Source organism: Microtus ochrogaster, chromosome 2 (genome assembly GCF_000317375.1).
Source record: "Microtus ochrogaster isolate Prairie Vole_2 chromosome 2, MicOch1.0, whole genome shotgun sequence".
Classification (NCBI taxonomy): domain Eukaryota; kingdom Metazoa; phylum Chordata; class Mammalia; order Rodentia; family Cricetidae; genus Microtus; species Microtus ochrogaster.
This window is the reverse complement of record NC_022010.1, coordinates 23,353,881-23,365,448: the sequence shown is the minus strand read 5'-3', so window position 1 is coordinate 23,365,448 and position 11,568 is coordinate 23,353,881. Positions and strand designations below refer to the sequence as shown.

The window sequence follows — 11,568 nt, the reverse complement described above, 5'->3', positions numbered from 1 at the left end:
AAAAAAAAAATAAAAAAAAAAAGATTTATTTATTTATTATGTATACAACATTCTGCCTCCATGTATGCCCGCACGCCAGAGGAGGGCGCCAAATCTCAGTACAGATGGTTGTGAGCCACCATGTGGTTCCTGGGAATTGAACTCAGGACCTCTGGAAGAGCAGCCAGTGCTCTTAACCTCTGAGCCATCTCTCCAGCCCCCAGGTCCTCACTTTTTAATGATGAACTTTATCTTGGCCTTGTTCCGGAGTATCTTCTCCAGCCTTGGAATGCCAAATGTGGAGGGTCTTCGGAAAGGCACCCCCTCGGGTAGGCCTTCCACATAGAAGTCTTCCGGGAAGGACTCGAACAGCGCGAACGGCACTTTCACAGCCTGCTTAAGGCCAAGGGCTTCCCCTGCAACACACGACTGTAACTGTAATACACATTCCGTACAGCTACTTAGACAAGCCGTTTGCAGCATTCGGCAGTAACTAGACCCTTATTTATTTGAAAAATCACATTCATTTTATTTTGGAAAATGCTTTTGGAATTCTTGATCCTCAGTAAAATGGGAGGCTGGTCCAAAGGCATTTAAACGTCAAATTCACACCAGTTCTACTAGAGAACTACTTCACATCAGGGTTTCCGAACAAACCTACCGCATTTCTCATTGAACAAGTTTTCCACCTTTTGCTTCAGGTCAGTGATCTTGGCGTTCCAGGCCTCTGCGAGGAGAGAGCAGCAGCCCCAGTGAGCAGGGTTCCCAGGGAGGACGGAGATTTATACCTATCCTTTCACTGAGTTTCATTTTCTGAGTTAGGGTGTCACTCATGCTGGCACCCTGGTTCACTTGCCCTCCGTGTGCTGGGACTAGAGGAGCACCGGCACCCTGGTTCACCTCATCTCTCTATTGTGCAGCTTTACAAAGCACAGGAGAGCACACAGCGGGCTGTGACAGAGGACATTTTATAGAGCACATGTGCTCTTCACGCCCTTGTGCATCTGTGTTCCGCAGACAGCTTTGCTCCATTCACATCACGTATGCATACAAGATCTAAGTCTCTATGCAAGAAACACAAAGGTTTGTAAACACGCTATCTTGCCTGCCCCGCCAATCCTCATACAACTAAAGTAAACGGTTAGATTGGGTTACCAACACTCTGAACCACGCCAAAATGAAGAACAAAGGACCTCTCCTGGCCTGTCACAGTGTCTACTATGTGCCAGCTCTGGCTTCCATGCAGTAACCCAACTTACAATCCTCAGGCACCCCTGGGGCACACACTTGCCTGTGTCCCATAGGAAGGCAGCCTGGTTCTTCCTGCATGTTAATATCTAACACACACTGGCACATCCAAGAAAAACACTGTCATGCTGACGTGCACACTAAATCTTTTTATTTGAAATGCTAAAATCAAGAAAAACAAAAGATGTATTTATTTACCAAAGGAAAACTCCCTCCCTCGAGGCTTGAATGGAACATTTGAACCGTTGGTCTGGGTTGGAGTTCGAATGGTGGAGGTCTGAGGGCTGTTGTTGTTGGGGCCTAGAGAAAACTCAAAGGCAAACCAGTCACCGGGTGCTCACTGCTGGCTAGCATGCAACAGAAAATACAGCACATACACATCCATGCTAGGATTCTGGCAACATGTCAAAAGGCTCCTAAGATCCAGCACAAATGGGAACAAAACACAGCAGGCCACGGCTCTGCACGCTCAGCACTCTGCTCCCATGCCTGCCTGCCTGCCTGCCTGCCTGCCTGCCAAGAAAGGGCCGCCTGTGTCTCTGCCTCAACACAGATTTCTGGCAACTAGACCAAAAGCAGTGTCATCTCCTTTGTGGACCGGAACCTGACAACGAAAACTAGCGCTGATGCAGTATCACTGCTGATGGGCTCGGCCATGTAGAGGGTAGTTCCTCTGTCCCGCCCTGTCCTGCAGCCGCTTCTAAATAACTACTCAGAGGCTTAGGGCACACAGAAGGGTCACCTCAGCACAGCTTGGCATGGCTTCTGGGGGAAGTCTTTACTAAAGGGAACATTGCGTGCACTTTAGGAGTGGTCACGAGGAAGGGACAGAGTCCTGGGGACAAGTCACCAAACCAGCAAGGAAGTCCATCTTCCCTGTGGCCACTGCACATCAGGGTAGTAAGCTGGCACACAAGCTGGCACACGGGGTCCGTTATTTACCAACCACCTGCCATGACTACCTTCCACCTGTTCTTTGAAAATGGACTCTGTGCAAGTACGCAAGACGACTAAGTGGGGACCCAAGGACCAGGTGCCCCCCAGGCGACTGTTTCCTTCTGTGTCAATGGAAACAATGTGCACAGCAGTGTCGGGGTCAGGACTGTCTGTTACTATGCCAGGCATCTTAGACAATGGACTTCCAAAGGTGACAGCCCTGCACAACAGAGGCTGGAAGAAGACACGTAAAGACACAGACCTGCTGTGAGCAAGCACACTGCTATTCAAACCACCTATAAACACACTTTATCAAACGTAGGGAAAACAAAGAGGAAAAAAGATGAGAAACATCTCAGTGTGGTAGGTCTGCCTTACTTTATCGTTACGGAAAAACAACCTGAGGGGTCTCCTCAAGTAGGTCTCCACAAGACCCACAGTTTACAAACAATGTAAGTTAAGCAAGGGAGGTGTCAGCGTCACTAAAGTGCATTACCACTATGCCTGAGGACCCGAGGGCAGCCAGTCTAGCCTACCCAGCTAGGTCTAGAACAAAAAAGGGGACCTATCTCAAAGCACAAGGACAGTGTTCCTGAAGGTGACATCCGAGATGTCCCATAACAATGCAAACACACAGACACACACACACAGTCATGCATTAAAAAAAACACAATATTCATAAATTTAGCATCAGGTGCTTTTTAGACGTGAAACTCCAACTGCACAGAAGTTCCTGAGTCCATACAACTATAGGGCAAAGAGTGAGGAGAAAACGTAGAACAACTCACCTTCCACAGTGACCTCAATCTCAGGGACCTTGGAGTTGCTCCCAGGGCTTCGTGGTCGCTTTGGGGACTGCAGTGCTGTAAGGCAAAGGGCAATATTACCTTTGCAAGCTGCACAAAAAAATACAGAGGTGCTCTATAAAAGCAGAGTATTAAAGTCATACAGTTTGTTCTTTTCAAAGAAACCTGAAGAACTAAACGGGAGTGTAATCCTCCACACGAGTGCCAGAAAGCTGTGGACACGCGAATGAAGGAGGATGCAAATATCAACTTCCAGCGAGAGGGCAAGGAAACCCAAGAAAGAAAAAGAGATCCACGGGGCTGGAGAGATGGCTCAGCAGCACTGGCTGCTCTTCCAGAGGTCCCAAGTTCAATCCCCAGCAACCGCATGGTGGCTCACAACCATCTGTAATGAGACCTGGTGCCTTCCTTGCTAGCAGTACATTGTATGCTTAATAAATAAATAAATCTTAAAAAAAATTGACAAAGTAAAACAGCTTAAAGCAAAGAAATAAACCAAGCCCACGGTGACAACGAACTGTGACTCAGGTGACAAAGGCGCAGCAGCAGGAAGGCATGTGCTCACGCCCTGAGAGGCTGCTCTTACCTTTCGTGTTGATCTTGCTGGCCATCCCGGGAGGCAGGTAGGACACAACTAGCTCAGGCCTAGAAAGAACACAGTGCGTCACTCACACAGCACAAACGCCAGAACTATTTCTAGAAAATAAACACATATATTGGTGTTTTCTGTGCATGCAGGTCTAGTGCCTTTGGAGGTCAGAAGAGGGTGTTGGACCCCAGGACTGGAGATAAGACGGTTATGAGCTGCCATGTGGGTTCTCGGGCAGTCAGTGCTATTAACTGGAGCCATCTGTGGTGGTTTGAAAAAGAACAGCTCCCATAGGCTCATATATTTGAATGTGTCATCACCAAGGAGTGGCCCTATTTGAGAACAACTTGTTGGAGTAGGTGTGACCATGTTGGTGAAAGTATGCCATTGAAGGGTGGGCACTGAGGTTTCAAAACCCATACCAGGTCCAGTCTCTCTCAAAGCAAAACAAGTTCTCTGTATCTCTCTCTCCTCTCTCTCTCTCTCTCTCTCTCTCTCTCTCTCTCTCTCTCTCTCTCTCTCTCGATCAGGATGGGGATCAGTTTCTTCTCCAGCACCATGTGTGTTGCTATGCTCCCATTGCCAATGATAACAGAATAAGCCTCTACAACTGTAAGCCAGCCCCCAACCACACATTTCCTATTATAAAAACTGCTGTTGTCACGGTGTCTAAGACAGAAACTGTGGGTACCGATGTGAGAAGCCTGACCACGCTTGCTGAACTCTAGACTGGAAAAGCCACTGAAGGCTTAACGGGTCACACTAGTAGGAGTGTGGAAGACAGTACCGAGGGCAAGTTGAACTGAGAGGGCTCAGCTCAAGAGGTTTCGGAGGGGAAGAGTATCGGTAAGTGTCCTAGAGATTATTCTTGGGATGTCTGGGCGAAGAATATGCTGCTTCTTGTCCTGTCCTAAATATCTGCCTGAGGTGAAATTGGAGAGTTTTGAACAAATTCTCAGCAGAGATTTCTAGCATCCTGGTATTGGTTGTGTCTTATTAGCAATCCCTCTATGCAGATCCCTAATGAAAAGGAGCCAGCTGGACAAAGAGAACCACAAAACGTACAGTTTGAGGAGAAAGGGGGCACCAGGAAATGTAATGGAGCAAAGCCCAGAGCTCAAGGAGATGAGAAGTTTAAAGAAAAGCCTGGTGCTGAAGGGAAGAAAGGGAGCGGTGTCTTGGGGCACGACTCCAGCGGCTAAGCTCCCAACTGCTGAAAAGGAATTAAAGAAAGGCTTAAGCAGCGAAGGAAACCATAACCAGAAGCTGACGATGAAAACGTAATTGGAGGAGCAGGCAAGCCCAGCCCCATCAAGCAGAACCTGGCAGCTTCAGTCACGTGGTTCTGGCTTTAGAGCCAAGAGTACAAGAAAGAGGTTTTGGAATCTCCCTTCATGGCTAGGGAAAGCTGCTGAGGTCAGGCATGTGTCAGGGGTGTCCGTGCATGGAGGCCCAGAGAGGCCAGGACTGCTCTGGAGATCTCAAGATGCTGGAGATGCCAGAGTCATGTGATACTTGCCAAGGGAAATTGCTACAGGGAGTGGGACCAGCATGTTGCAGACAACAAAGCTGAAATTAAGTGGAGATCTGATGGAGGAAGGTCATTGGTTGATTAAATAAAGAAGCTGCTTGACCTGATAGGTTAGAACATAGGTGGGAGGAGCAGACGCTGGGAGGAAGAGGAAGTGAGCTCAGAGAGACTCGACAGCTCTCCTCGAGGGAGCAGACGCCTCAGAGAGACACGATGTTCCACTCTTGCGGGCAGAGGCGAGAGCTCTGCTCTCTGAGGCACACGCGATGAAGCTCCGACCCAGGATGGACGTAGGCTAGAATCTTCCCGGTAAGCGCACCTTGGGGTGCGACACACATGATTGGAAATGGGTTAGTCCAGGTGCGAGAGTTAGCTGAGAAAAGGCTAGATAGAAATGGCCAAGCAGTGATTTAATGAATACAGTGTCTGTGTAATTATTTCGGGTAAAGCTAGCCGGAGGCGGCCGGAGTGGCGGGAAGCAGCCTGCCGCTCCTAATACTACAGAGATCTAAAGACGACCTTGACACCAGACATGGAGATGCAGAGTTGGGAGCTTGCCCAGTTGGTTTTCGGTCTTGCTTTGGTCTAGAGTATTTCCTCGTTATGCTCCTTTTTGGAACAGCCATCCATGTGTACTCTGTGCCATTTTATGTTGGAAGTATGTGATCTGCTTTTTTATTTTACAAGAGGTTACAGTTAAGAGACTGCCATTTCAAATAGTGTTGGGACTAGGAAAGCCTATGAGGACTTTCAGTAGTTGGACTAATTGTATTTTGCATTATGACATGGCTGTAACCCTTCAGGGGCCAGAGAGTGGAATGTGGTGGTTTGAGTAAGAATGGCCCCCAGAGGCCCATGTATATGAAGGCTTAGTCACCAAGCAGTGGCCATTGCTGGAAGAAGGGTGTTACTGGGGTGACACCCACACTAGGCCCACTGCTTGTGGATGAGGATGCGGTTCTCAGCGACCTCTCCAGCATCACGTCACGTCACGCCTTCTGTGCCTAACCTTATGCTCCCCACCATGACGATAATGGACTGAGACTGCAAGCAAACCCTCAACTAAACCCACAGTGTCTGTGCCACATAGAACAGTGACTAAGACAGCCACCTCTCCAGCTTCTGTAACTCCTTTAAAATAGCAAATGAACGCCAGATCACTTCTGTCATCCACTGAATCTCTGCAGGAAAGTAAATAACTCCATCATGATGAACTGGGGAAAGCAGAGCAAGCATGTTGCCTGGGCTTTAGTTGACAGAAGTTCAGGCGAATGGTGACTGACTGGAAATCTATCCTGAGGATTGGGTACAGTTCAGTAAGAGAACACTCTCCTTGAATCCCCCAATGAGGAGCGAGGGCCTCGGCAGCAGAGCGCTTGCCAAATTGTTCAGGCCCTGGGTTTGATCCCAAGTTTAGCAAAGCTCTGTGTTCTGAACCTGCAGGGCAGCGAGAGAAGCCTCCCTCCTGCTCCCCAGGAGGTCTAGCCAAGAACAAAGGACTCACTGAGGCACAGCAAGGCTAGCATCACGGCAAATGGCTGTAGAGGCAAAGGCAGCTTACTTTTTAACGACAAACTTGATCTTATTGCTCCCACGGACAATCCTCTCCAGGCGTGGAATCCCAAACCAGGTGGGGCTTCGGAAGGGGATCCCCTCAGGTAGCCCTTCCACATACAGAAACTCTGGATTTGATTCGAATACAGGATAGGGCACCTTCACTGCCTCTGTGAGGCCAAGAGCTTGAGCTGAAAGACAAAGAGAAGCCAAGTCAGGAACGTGGTTTGTATCTATGCTAACTTCCTGGCAATCCAACCCACAGACACTCACTATTAAGAAGTAACTTAATATGACGATGAAGATAATAATAATAATAACAACAACAACAATAAAATGTCAGCGCTGGAAAGACAGCTAGCCAATTAAGAGCACTTTCTGCTCTTGTAGAGGACCCAGGATTCAGTCCCCAGCACCCACACAGTGGCTCAAACCATGCATGACTCCAGTTCCAGGCATCCGATGCCTTCTTCTTCTTAATTCCACAGGCATTAGTTACACATGCATACAGTAGACAAAAATATACATAAAATTTAAAATATCTAGAATTTTAAAAATGAATTCAACTCTACCTTTTTTGTTGCTGTTGTTTTTCCAGATAAAGTTTCCCTGTGCAACCCTGGTTGTCCTGGAACTCACTCTGTAGACTAGGCAGGCAGGCCTCAAACTCACAGAGATCCGTCTGTTTCTGCCTCCCAAGTTCTAGGCACACTAACACTGTCTGGCCCACTTATACCTTTTAAAATCAGCATTTTTGTTTAGTTTTTTTAGCACAGGTTTTTGGTATATAGTGTAGGCTGGTCTCAAACTAATATTTATCCTCCTGCCTCAGCTTCTTAAGAGTCAGGACTATAGCATGAACTACCGTACCCAGAAAAACAAACAGCACTTTAAAAACAACTATTTTCTCAAAAAATAAATTCTACTCTATGTGTCTGTTTGTGCATCACAAACACGCCTGGTACTCAAGGAGGCCAGGAGTCAGGTCCCCTGGAACTGGAAGTGGAGCAGGCTGTGGGCGGCCCTGTGGGTGCTGGCACCCTAAACCAGACACTCTGGAACAGCAGCAATGCTTGTCACAATCCAGTCTTCTCCCCAGCTGACAGACAGCGCCTTTCTCTGGGGACACACGCATACAAGGTTTCCTTGTGCAGCCCTGGCTGTCCTGGAACTAGCTCTGTAGACCAGGCTAGCCTCGAACTAACAGAGATCCACCTGCTTCTGCCTCCTGAGTGCTGGGATGAAAGGCATGTGCCATCAGCCCAGCCAACAGACATTTAAACATTTTCAATGCAAATAACAGCCAGGTTATGCCGGGCGGTGGTGGCGCACACCTTTCATCCCAGCACTCGGGAGGCAGAGGCAGGCAGTTCTCTGTGAGTTCGAGGCCAGCCTGGTCTACAAGAGCTAGTTCCAGGACAGAAACCAAAAAGCTATGGAGAAACCCTGTCTCGAAAATCCAAAATAAGCCGGGCGGTGGTGGCACATGCTTTTAATCCCAGCACTCAGGAGGCAGAGGCAGGCGGATCTCTGTGAGTTCGAGACCAGCCTGGTCTACAAGAGCTAGTTCCAGGACAGGCTCCAAAAGCCACAGAGAAACCCTGTCTCGAAAAAAACAAAAAACAAAAAAAAAAAAAGGAAAATCCAAAATAAAAAATGTTTAATAACAGCCAGGTTATGAATCCAAAAGGTCTCCGTGTTCAAGACAGAAGTGAGCAAAGGCCACTGAACACAACATGGGGTTGATGATATATCTGTGCTGTCCTGTAGGCCCGACCGAATCTTCCAGGAAAGCTGACCTACAGAGGCCAGGCCCAAGCTGAGGCCTCCAGAAGCACAGAGGAAAAAATCCACAGAGAGCAGATGTTACAGTGCAGTGTAGCAGACCATGCTGGCATTTTCTGTCACGCTACCTTCTCCATGACTGACTGGACAAGCCACTGAAACCCGCACTGAGCCCGAGGAACCTTGCAGCTACTCTAAGCTGAAGCAAATGATGAAGGTCATGTGTTCTCCAGGTGAGAAGCACAATGGCTCTAAAGCGCCCTGCCAACTGTGACACAGGAGAAGACAGCAGCAGAGAGACATGAAATAACTCTCTGATTTAAGGGGTGAGCTGAGCAACAGAAGTAAATTAAGGCCCTCTTTCTGGGACCTCCATTCATTACGTTCCGAACTTCTAGAATTCATTTGGAACCGGCCACTGTCTGTAACTTAAGATGTAACAACTGTATCTCACTTACCAAACTTCAAATTAAAGATCTCTTCCACCTGCTTGCGAAGCTTGGTGATTCTGACATTCCAATCTTCTTTGACTGGAGAGAAGCAAAACCAAACGTTACCAATAATGCTGCTTAAGGGCAGAAGAGACTGCTGCTGTGGAAGACTCTTCCAGGTGGGACAGGGCTGTTGTCATCACTGCTCTGGTCACTTCTCTACTGGGCTGGCCACAGAAGGTGCCGGAGAGCCCACACAGAACTGTGGCTAATAGCGAGTGTGGCTAGCAGAGTTCCCACCACATAGTTAGTGCCCACCTCTGAGGGTCTGACATTCAGACAAGCACATGAGCACTCAGGCGGGTGAGGAAGGAGTCCCTCTCTCAAGCCAAAAGCAAAGCATCTAACACACGTGAGCACGGCTAACAGGCTAATCTGTCACACACGATGCAGGGGACAGATGCGGCTGTGAAATTCCTGGGGGAGGTAAACATGTCTCCAACAGGTAAGAAAGAAAGTCCTGCAATAGCGTATAAACATCAAAACATCAGCTAAGGAACTGTTTTGTTTGTCTTTCTTTTTCGAGACAGGGCTTTTCTGTGTAGCCCTGGCTGTCCTGGAACTGCTATATAGACCAGTGTGGCCTTGAACTCACAGAGATCCGCCTGCCTCTGCCTCCTGCATGCTGGGATTAAAGGCGTCTGCCACCCCTGCCCAGCATAAGAAACATCTAAAGTGATTACTGTGGTCCAGCTGCCAGGGTGCAGTGTTGGCACGGTACGATGGCCTAAGGCTCTGGAGACAAGTGGACACCTATATCACTGCGTACAGGGAGTATCAGAGAAGACAGGTGTGGAAATGTAAGGGCTCAAGGGAGGGGTGGAGTGTTGGAGAACTTTTCAGGCATCGTTTGGCTCTTGCTACCTCAGAATCAGGTTCAATGCCACCCTATGCTACAAAGTGAGTTCTAGGCTACTCTGAACAACTTAGAGGGAAAAGGAAGAAGAGTGTTAGGGACATCATTCAGTAGTACAGCTCTTGCTAAATACACGAGGCACTGGGCTTAGTTCCCACCAATATGGAAACATTTTTTTCAAAAATAAAATTATTTAAATAAAAAGAAGGAGCCAGGCGGTGGTAGCACACGCCTTTAATCCCAGCACTCAGGAGGTAGACAGGTGAATCTCTGTGAGGCCAGCCTGGTCTACAGAGTGAGTTTCAAAACAGCCAAGGCTACACAGAGAAACACTGTCTCAACAAACCAAAAATAAATAATAAAAGGAAGGAAAGAAGAAAAGAAGGAAGGACGGGTGGACGGGCAGACGGGTGGGTGGGTTCTGGGCAACTATACCTGGTGTGTTCGTCCGTGGCTGAGTCACTTCAGTTGTACTGTGAGTCAGGAGTTCTGGCCTGTGAAAGTGTTAGCGACATTAGTGGTCAGAGTATTCAGGAGCAGTGTCAAGACTCCCACTCAGCTACATACTGTCACTTCATTTTTAGTATGGGCCATTCTGCCCTCTTGTGCAGGAAAACAAACCATTTTGGTGACTATTCTGAAAAAAGCAAATTCCATAAAACTATAGGATTATGGGTCTGAGGAAATAAAGGTGTGTCAGTCACTTTCTTTTCCAAACCAACTCAACCTGCCACCTCTTGTCCTACTGGAGCTGGACACCTGAGACACTGCTGTCCCATGTCCCCATTCAATCTTGACAAACACCAATGCACATTGCCACAAACGACAAGGCAGAAGCCCCGGGAAATGTCCCTGGGATTGAGGCCGGCCTTCTGTGCCTGCTCCTTAACACACATCACCCCCTTGAGAACGCAGCCACTGTACCCATGACAGCCAGGACAAAGGACCACAGTGGACTCTGCTTCAGGACCTTGAAACACACACTATTGCGTGCCGCCTTCCTCCACTCAGCCATCTGTGGTGGCATCCCACTCCTCACACCAGGAGTGCAGCCACACCTGACCCCTTCCTGCCTCCACTGACATCACTGCTCTGGAAGATCCCTTCCCAGGCCACACAGCCCAGGGACAGGCTAGAAGTGTGCCCTCCCTGCATTCTAGATGCTCTCACGTCACTGTCCTGACACAAGGGTCAGGCTCACGAGGCAGCTGCTCTTGGGCCCCATTTGGCACACACCTCAGTACTGTACTAGAGAAACATCTGTTTAATCAGCTCATGTAAATGAAACACTGCATTTATGGTGTACACAGGAAGGACCACTCAGGAGAAAAGATCCATCTTCAAATGGCAGGGGAAAGTTTTTTTCTTACCTTTTGATAACAAATTTAATTCGATTGCCCACTTGGATGATTTTTTCCAGTCTTGGGATTCCATACCACGAGGGGCTTCGGAAAGGAATGTTTTCTGGAAGTCCTTCCACATAGAGGTCATTGGGATGGGCCTCAAATTTTTGGTATGGTACAGCCTTGGCTTCTGTGCTCCCCAAGGCCTCAGCTGCAGAAGATGAGAGCAAGGCAGGAAACTCAGGCTGAAGTCACACACAGCCAATACCCCAAGTGCCCAGCTTCAAATACCACAACTAAAACACAAAACAAGCCAGCCATGGGTGTGAGCCTGTAATCCTAGCACTCAGGAGGCTGGGCTGGGGAATATGGAGTGCCAGGGTTGCCCAAGCCACAGAGAGAGAGAGAGAGAGAGAGAGAGAGAGAGAGAGAGAGAGAGAGAGAGAGAGA

The 11,568-nt window shown here is 48.4% G+C and overlaps 1 protein-coding gene across 11 annotated transcripts in view; it reads right to left on the bottom strand.

The window, feature by feature from the left end:
• The window catches only part of Gtf2i (general transcription factor IIi), an 85,698-nt gene that overhangs the window by 8,498 nt on the left and 65,632 nt on the right, over positions 1-11,568 (bottom strand). For all 11 annotated transcript variants that reach the window (XM_005344662.3, XM_013350622.2, XM_013350616.2 and 8 more), the window contains 9 exons: positions 11,146-11,329; positions 10,211-10,269; positions 8,887-8,958; positions 6,651-6,834; positions 3,556-3,614; positions 2,952-3,026; positions 1,426-1,527; positions 641-706; positions 212-395 (listed from right to left, as the gene is read on the bottom strand). In XM_005344662.3, coding sequence (XP_005344719.1) covers positions 212-395; positions 641-706; positions 1,426-1,527; positions 2,952-3,026; positions 3,556-3,614; positions 6,651-6,834; positions 8,887-8,958; positions 10,211-10,269; positions 11,146-11,329 — 985 coding nt within the window. The remainder of the gene's footprint in view (positions 1-211; positions 396-640; positions 707-1,425; positions 1,528-2,951; positions 3,027-3,555; positions 3,615-6,650; positions 6,835-8,886; positions 8,959-10,210; positions 10,270-11,145; positions 11,330-11,568) is intronic.